Source organism: Engraulis encrasicolus, chromosome 22 (genome assembly GCF_034702125.1).
Source record: "Engraulis encrasicolus isolate BLACKSEA-1 chromosome 22, IST_EnEncr_1.0, whole genome shotgun sequence".
Taxonomy (NCBI): domain Eukaryota; kingdom Metazoa; phylum Chordata; class Actinopteri; order Clupeiformes; family Engraulidae; genus Engraulis; species Engraulis encrasicolus.
The window spans coordinates 9,359,923-9,368,716 of NC_085878.1; the positions used below are offsets into that span (position 1 = coordinate 9,359,923).

The window sequence follows — 8,794 nt, forward strand, 5'->3', positions numbered from 1 at the left end:
TCACATCACACTTCCTATAGGGTGACAAAATTACAGAGAGAGAGAGAGAGAGAGAGAGAGAGAGAGAGAGAGAGAGAGAGAGAGAGAGAGAGAGAGAGAGAGAGAATGTGTGAGTGTGTGGTGGCGTGAAAATGTGTGTGTGTGTGTGTGTGTGTGTGTGTGTGTGTGTGTGTGTGTGTGTGTGTGTGTGCGTGCGTGCGTGCGTGCGTGCGTGCGTGCGTGCGTGCGTGCGCGCGCGCGTGTGTAGGTAGTGAGAAAAGAACAAGGATCAAGGCGGATCAGACTATCTTAGCCCCGGCGGCTTCTGCTCAGTAGGGGCCCGCATATCAAGAGGCCTATCAACATCAGTATCTGTTCTCACGTCTCGAGTTGCACAACCCAAACCAGGGCCTGTAGCGATGCCCTGTCGCCTGCCACACTCACTGTCACTCCACGTTGTCTCCCCCTCTCCCTGATTGTCCATACTGTCGCCCTGCGCTCTCCATGCTGTCTACCTGCCCACCAGTCCTGTCGCCCTGAACCATCCACGCTGTCGCCCTGCCGCTGCAAACTGTCTCTCCCTCCGCCCCTACTCATCTTGTCGCCCTGCCCTGTTAAGTGGTTGCCGAATGATTATCCTATCCTATTCTAATACAGTTTTAATTGGATACTGAATGAATGAAGTGAAGGACAGAACTCTTCAGATTTTTCTTTAGGAGAATAAACATAGAAAAATCTGAAGAGTGCTGTCCTTCACTAGCGTGATTCGTAATTCATTTTCGGTCTGGATCCTTGGTGACCTGGAGCACTAGGGCGGGAGAAGTAAGCTCAGCTCTGGTTTGAAATGAGCTCTGACCAATCACCGGCAGTTGCCGTATGTTATTATGCTCCCGGGTGCGCTTATTGGCCGGTAACACCGGTTGTCAGTTGCCACACAGGAAAAACAGCTGAGTAATTTTCCCAGAGTCACAACAATTTTCCTCTTAACGAGTATATTTATCTCTGAATCGAGTTCATAGAGTAAAATTTCGAGTAAGAGTAGGAGCAAAATTTCAGAGTAGGCCTCTAAGTGAGTGAGAAATAGGCGGAGCTTCTTACAAAGTTAAGTTTCGTTTTCCAGCCATATTGTATTTTCTACCACCGCTGCTGCTGAAGTCACGGAACAGCTCTCTGGGGGGAGAAATTCGCTGGATTTGAAAGTGAGTGTGTTTATAATCTTTCATAATCTACATGTGTTAAAATGTAGGCTATTACAAAACAATGGACCGTACAAATGCACCGCAACAAACCGTAGGCAATGCAAGTGCGAGTGTTCAGTTCGGCTAACATTGGTAGCTTTCCGTTGGCACAACATATTGCGCCTCCGAAATGATCTGCTCGTCATTGTGACTAAATGTAGGCTGTGGTTTCTAGCAAGTTGTGGAATTAGCACTGGATGTGAAATGACAACTGGCTGTGAGCTGGATACGGTCAGCGTTGCCGTGTTTGGAAACCACATGTAAAAAGTGGTTCGTTGTGGTAAGGCTAAATGAGGAAAACCAATGAAGAAACCAATGATGAAAATCGCATTAATGCAATTTATGCAGTCCGACCTAGTCTATCAAATTGTGGAATTAAGCCTAGATGTGAAATAACTGGTTGTGAGCTCGAAAAGGTTAGTGTTGCCGTGTTTGGAGACCACATGTATGTAGCTCTCGTGAGAGTAAAGTGGTTTGTTGTGGTAATGAAAAATGGATGAAAAGTGGATGAAAAATCACATTCCTGCAGTCCCATTTGATGTGACCGTCTGACCGATTGTTCCAAAAGTTGTGTGAAGGCTGTCGCAGTTTTGCAGAAGGCACAAACTATTTTTCAACCCGTCGCTGCGTGGCCACTTCGGTCACATGTACTTGACTCTGAGTAGAGTCAGAGAGAGTAGAGAAATCGCTTATCAGATGGTAGAGTGACGCACACGCGGTGCTGTCCCAAAAAAATCTCTGGTGAGGTTCAGCTTTGCGTTGCGCCCGTTCTGATCGACCGTACACTTGTGAGGGAGTCTGGCGATAGTTCAGAAGGATACTCAAAGCGGAAAGATTATAACACGTTGTTTTTGTCCTCCAACAGGATGGAAAACACCACCGTTGTCAGAGTGAAATATAAAGATCAGAAGAAATATGTGTTTTCTCCAACAACATTTACATTCGAGTCATTTTTGGAATGTGGTAAGGGTTTAAAACCGAAATAAACACTTGTAATGTTTAAATCATGTGTAAACTTTGAATTTACAGGACTGTTGAGAAACATTGGGCCCTTCTGCCTAAATGACTACATTACTGCCTTTCATATCAGGGCCTGATTTTTTTTTTTTAAACCTCTTGAGCACTTTAACTTGAAAACCTAAAGTATTGTAGCCTACCCCAAACACAATTCCTTCACAATTCACAATGCCTTTTTTGACAATGACAATAAAACGTTGAATCTTTCTCCTCTAAAGTTGCCAGGAAATTTGACCTTCCGACAATGGACATTAAAGTCTTTGATGAGTCAAGGACCGAGGTTGATCAGGAAGCTTTTGCATACTTGATGAAGCAGCCAGATGTTCATGTCCTGGAAATTGATATCCCAGAGACAACATCTGAAGGTAAATGCAACTTTTACACTTTACGCCAACACAATTGTCTGTACTTCCTGTTGATTCTTGCCCTCTAGCTGCAGTATTCAGCTGGTGTGTGAATGCGGGAAAGAGAGAGACAGAGAGTGTGTGTCTGCGTGTGTTTGCGTGTGCGTGTCTGCTTGTGTATGTATGCACCTTCTCACATGAACCCCAGACAACAGGTGCTGTGCTGCAGCCTCCAGAGCTGGTGTGTAAATGTGGACAAGTGTATGTGTATTTTGAAAGCGCTTTGAGACAACTTTAGATGTATATATTGCGCTATATAAATACAGGTTGTATTGTATTGAAGGACAACTGTGATTTTTTTTTTTAATTGTGTGTCACAGATTCTGTTAGCTCAGGCTCCCTTGCTGATGCTGAGGCTAGTTCTGGATCTGATGACACTGTGATACTGACCCCTAGCCCAAGACAATCAAAGCAAGGAGAGGAACGTCGTCTTGCCCAAGTAAGATTCATCAATTTTGTTTTGCATGTAGGCCTACAGATGTATTTTAAAGTCATTTGTCGGTTTCTCATATTTGTTTTATGTTTAACATCATTAATAGATGGTTGAAGACATCTTAAAAGGAAGCCCAGGAGGGGACAAGATCATGAATGAATATGCTCGGACAAAGTACCTGTCAGATAGCAGAAGGCGTGACCTGGTGAAGATATTGGTTGCTCATATGACAAATGAACATGGGTAGGTTTTCAAGAAATAATAATAATAATGTTGATGATGATTATCCGGGCCCTAAATGTATTTTTTCAAAAGGTAAAATGTCTGGTAGCCGTTCATTGCACTAGCCAAGAACGTACACTCACTAATGGGTCAAAGTGATTTGAAGTTGGTCTGTTCTGTCAGCCAAACTGCCAAATTTCACCAGCATTTGGCTGTCTGGTAGGTATTAATTTAGAGCCCTGATTATTAGGACAGTACAGTAATTATAAATGGTTGGTTATGATGCTATGGCTCCTAATATGTATGTATCGTGTGTGTGTTTGTAGAACAAGCCCGCCTCGGCGTGTGAAGGAAGACTACGCACTGGGTATCATCTCCCTCTTCCCCTATTTGGCTGACCCAAGGAGCAAGCTTGGCTATGTAATTAGCTTTCCTCTGTAGTCTTTTTTTTTTAGAAATTGGTTGTATAAACCCTGATTTAATGAAGTGTAAATATCAATGAATTTATAACTATTTTGCTCTTGTAAAACATACAGTAAGTCTCTCTCTTTGTCTATTTGTTATATTTGTCATAGGAACATTATTACAACGCAGAAGATGGAAGTGGCTATTTGGCTTGGAGAATTAAAACTCTGCAGAAAGAAGCATCAGAGGGACGAGTTAAACGTCCACGACCTTCACAAGCAGGTGACTTATTTAAGTTATTGTTGAAACACATAATAGCACACAGGTTATGGTTATATTTCATTATCTCTCATAGCTAATATGGCCATCAAGTGCAGGGACTTGTAGTTTAAATCAAACACCGTCTGTAGTTTTGAGAATACTTTGATGTCTGGGAAAATAATAAGTAAGTGCATTTTGTATGTATATTTTCTGTTATTTCAGGTGGGCCATCTGTTGATAGAGATCCTTGCAAGGAAGGCAATTGGTTGAGCGATGAACGCCAGTGTCAGGAAGCAATTGCTCTGATGAAGCACACAGCTGATGAATCGGTGGTGAAGGAAAAGATGAGGTTGACCCTAGTCTATCGCCAGAAGATTCTGCGTGACACTGACAAATCAACTGATATCCTATCCATTTTTCCAAGATTCATGGACATACCAGGCCTGGTTAGTCTATAAGTATTCTTAAAAATGTGAATTCCAGAGTGATACTTCAGCTGCATTTTATACATCACTGATTTCTCCACTGTCTGTTTTGTAGATTGAGCAGGATTTTGCACTTCTCTTTGGTGACTCAACCTCTGCAAAGCTGATGGAGAAATGGTCCACCAACATAAAACCAAAAGTCATTGCACAGAGCCGTGGCCTGACACAGACTGCGGTTGTGACGGAGGTCATCTTGCACCTGTTCACCCCCCTCGGGGATCGAACCTGCATCCTCGTCAACTACAACGGTTCGGCAATGGGAGACACAGTACGATACCGCTGGGCCAAGAGACTAGTCTCTCGGCCCAACGGCACGAGACTGTATGAGGCTATCGGAGGGAGGTTTACCAACGTTCCACGCCAACTCTGTGCTAGTTAGCCTCCGTTACACTCTCCCCCTTAAACCTCACTCCCATCCCGGGTCATACGGCACCACTGTGACGGAGGTCATCTTGCACCTGTTCACCCCCCTCGGGGATCGAACCTGCATCCTCGTCAACTACAACGGTTCGGCAATGGGAGACACAGTACGATACCGCTGGGCCAAGAGACTAGTCTCTCGGCCCAACGGCACGAGACTGTATGAGGCTATCGGAGGGAGGTTTACCAACGTTCCACGCCAACTCTGTGCTAGTTAGCCTCCGTTACACGGATCTCCAAGACCTCATCCAGAATGCTCTCTCTACTGAAGTTGAAGAAGGTAACAGTAATGACAGCAGAAAAATAATTGTCAAAAAATATTACCAAACAAATAACCCATGTCAATGTGTTGGTGGTGAATGGATAAAGTCCACCACTCCACACTATCCTTTTACTTTTATTCTTGTCCTCCTTAATGTGCATGTACACAAGAAATAATGACTTCCATCGCATATGTCTCGTAGGTCACTTTTGGTGTTTACACACAGTTACTGTTATTTCCTAATTGCATTTTAGACAACAGGGGTCTTCATTCGTTTTATATGTGCATCTTGTCTGTCTTGTGTAATCCAGGTTGGGACAGTGACATGTCGTCCATACTTTTGCTGGTCCACCTTCTACCACCCTCCAATCCAGGGCGCAAAAGGCCAGGAAAGATTTCCGCTCATCGAGCCTGTGGTCATGTGGTGAAATTCATCAAGGTGAGGTTTCAGTCTAAAATAGTTTTGCCTTGGAGCCCTAGGAGGGTGTTGAGAAGGAGACAGCTGGGGGAGGGGGAAATCTCAGTTGCAATTGGTATATTTTCTTTGTTAATACATTGGCAGGCTTATGATGTGGTCAAGGGGGTGTGGCAGGCTTATGATAAGGTCAAGGGGGCATTTGTTCTAAAAAGGTTTAGAACCACTGGTCCTTAAAAGGTGAACTGTGTAGGATTGTGTGCGAGAGTTGGTATTGCAACTAAGCTGCTCATTGAAACTGTGCTGCTTAATGTGCAGCTAAAATGTCTGTTTCTAGACATTCAAAATGGCAGACAGTTCATGCATGAAAAGTGATGGTGGTGGTAAGTATACATGAAAAAGGTACCCTTTGTGAATGGGCAGCATGGACCTTGGAAATAGCCTACAAAAAATGCACACTGCCCATTCGAAATAAAAGCTGATGGTTAGATTGAAACTGCTCCAAAATGTCTTGTTCTTCTTTTGACAAGACATAGATGAAAGAATAGCAAAACTGTATTAAAAAACATACATGTTTCTTTAATATATACATGCAGTACAATTATATTTCTCCAAGCTGTTCTGAAGGTACCTTTTTGTCTTTACTTTGTGTGAAAAAGGATTAATGAATATAGTAATTCTAACTTGATTTGTATAATACCTTTTATTTTCCAACTTTCACCAAAGCCATAGTTATTTTGTCAAATACAATGATGATAGCTACTTTGTAATGTGTAAAACCTCTTTATACAGGTTTTCTCTTGACATTAGGTCTCTTGTGTGTTTCCTTTCACAGACTGGTGCCAGCATTCAGGGCCATTTGGAGGGCATCACACAGAGTGTCCAGCCATATCTACTTGCAGTTGGACCAAAGAAAAGTATGATCCAATCTTACTTCATTGTTGTTGACAAACAGGCCTTGCCATGCAAGTCCTCCAATTCACTGACTGCATTCGATGAGCTTTTTAAAGCTCATTATGTTTTCGGTACCACTTACTGCCATGAGCTCACAAATGTGTTCACTTTCTTGCAAACAACCATCTATGACATAGATGTTGAAATTACCAAAGTCAATCCAAGAGTAGCTGAGCTTAGAGCAAGAATGCTGCAGTAGACAGAATGATTTTTTTCATTTGACAGAAGAGTCATGCTGATTCTAATAGCCTCATACGGCACTTCAAACTTGTTCAGAGCCCTCTAATATGTCATTATCAGTTCTCACACAAACAGCCAACTCTGGTCTGAACATTCTTCCATGTACCTTGGCCCATTTAACTTTCAGAACCCTGGCCCTAACTGGTACTTCAAGTTTTTCTGCCACCTTACCACCAAACTTCATTTCATTCAAGGAGACCATTTTTCCAGGACCCATTTTCAACTCGTTTGAATCAAATGTTTGCCACAAGTAAGCCATCTGGCACTGGTGTTTTTTGGCTAAAGTTTTAGTGATGTTTTTAAAACTTTTCAGTAAAACTTTTTCAAACATTGTGTTTGGCCTCGTATCTCATGCACCATGTATGTAACAGGGGCCCAATTTTACGTATACACATGGGATAATGCACCATGAGATGATGCTTAGGTAACAACCTTTTGTTAGGATATAAGTCCTTGAACAAACCATGGTGCTCTGATATTAGGTGCTTCAAATATATGGTGATGCATTGGGATATAACTGAAGAAAAAGCAATGTTGACACTTTAAGTACCAGTTAGGGCCAGGGATCTGAAAGTGAAATGGGCCAAGGTCAATGGAAGAATGTTCAGACCAGAGTTGGCTGTTTGTGTGAGAACTGATAATGACATGCTGGTTTTCCATGTAATCAAGAATGTTCTCATCAAAGATGAGCAGGTTATCTTGATGACAGATGCTCTTAAAACACGTTGTTTAGATGAACATACCCATGCATACAAGGTTTCACATACCACTGGAGACCCTTTTGTGTTAGACATTAAGACTCTAATGTACAGGAATTTTGATGTACTGACATCACATGGTACTGATGACGATTTGTTTATTGTACCTCATTGTTTTATGTAATCCTGATTTCATCTCTCATTTCATCTCTCTCTCTCTCTCTCTCTCTCTCTCTCTCTCTCTCTCACGTCTCTCTCTCTCTCTCTCTCTCTTGCACGCACGCACGCACGCACGCACGCACGCACACACACACACACGCGCACACACACACCTCTCTCTCTCGCACACACACACACACACCTTTTCTCTCTCTCTCTCTCTCTCTCTCTCTCTCTCTCTCTCTCTCTCTCTCTCTCTCTATTTCAAATGTTTGTCTTTATTTTATGTAATTGCACTGTTTATTTTTTATTTATATATGTATATTTGTCCATTGTGAAGGAACATTTTTTTTCATTTATTTATTTGTTATTTTATTGTACTACTATTTTACTACTATTGTATATTTAATTTATAATATACTATTGTATATTACTAATGTAGTATTTTATTATTTTTTACAATTTTTTTGGGAATTTGTAATGATGTGAAACTGAAAATAAACTAAGACATGGGAGTACAATTTGTTGATTTTTATTGGTTTCTCTGGAGAGAGTTAGTTTTTAACTCTTTAATTGATCATAAACATCTCTTGATGTAGAGTAAAAAAAGAGTCAGAGTTAAATTAAACAACTCACAATAGAGTTAAAAAAATGTCAGAGTAAATTAAAACGACTCATAATAGAGTCATGTTAACTCTGAACTGAGTATATCGTATGAAGAGTAAATTTCAAAACACTCTAATTTGAGTCTAATCGCATCACGCAGAGTAAAATATTTACTCTAAATGGAGGAGAATTTACTCTAGAAAAAATACTCTTTCAAAAGAGTATTTTTTACTCTTTTTAGATAGGGACCAAATACTATCTGTGGCAGAGTAAAATTTTCTTCAATTTGAGTAAATTTTACTCAGGAAAATTTCCTGTGGGTATACACACACACGCGCACACTTTGACACTTTTATTTGAGTTAGATGCCTATCGTTCTCCTATACTCATGAACGGCGTGACGTTTTCCATGTGCGTTACGCCCATTTGTGGGGGAAAACAACCCATGCAAGTCAATTGGTGGTGTTGGGGTTTAATAAACGAAAGATAAGGACCTGTAGACTAGCGTTGTTCACGCGCAACATGCCGAAAACGTGTTGTGTTGCCGGTTGTTCAAATAATATTGCCAAACAGCCGTGACTGAAGCATGTACTGTG

The 8,794-nt window shown here is 41.5% G+C and overlaps 1 protein-coding gene across 1 annotated transcript; it reads left to right on the plus strand.

The window, feature by feature from the left end:
* Positions 1-996: 996 nt before the first annotated feature.
* Positions 997-5,450, plus strand: LOC134439301 (uncharacterized). Its single transcript, XM_063189208.1, has 9 exons — positions 997-1,178; positions 2,453-2,599; positions 2,959-3,077; positions 3,178-3,314; positions 3,620-3,713; positions 3,869-3,980; positions 4,182-4,405; positions 4,500-4,639; positions 5,438-5,450. Exons 2-9 carry the CDS (start codon positions 2,479-2,481, stop codon positions 5,448-5,450), a joined length of 960 nt encoding a protein of 319 aa, XP_063045278.1. The 5' UTR covers positions 997-1,178; positions 2,453-2,478.
* Positions 5,451-8,794: the final 3,344 nt, after the last annotated feature.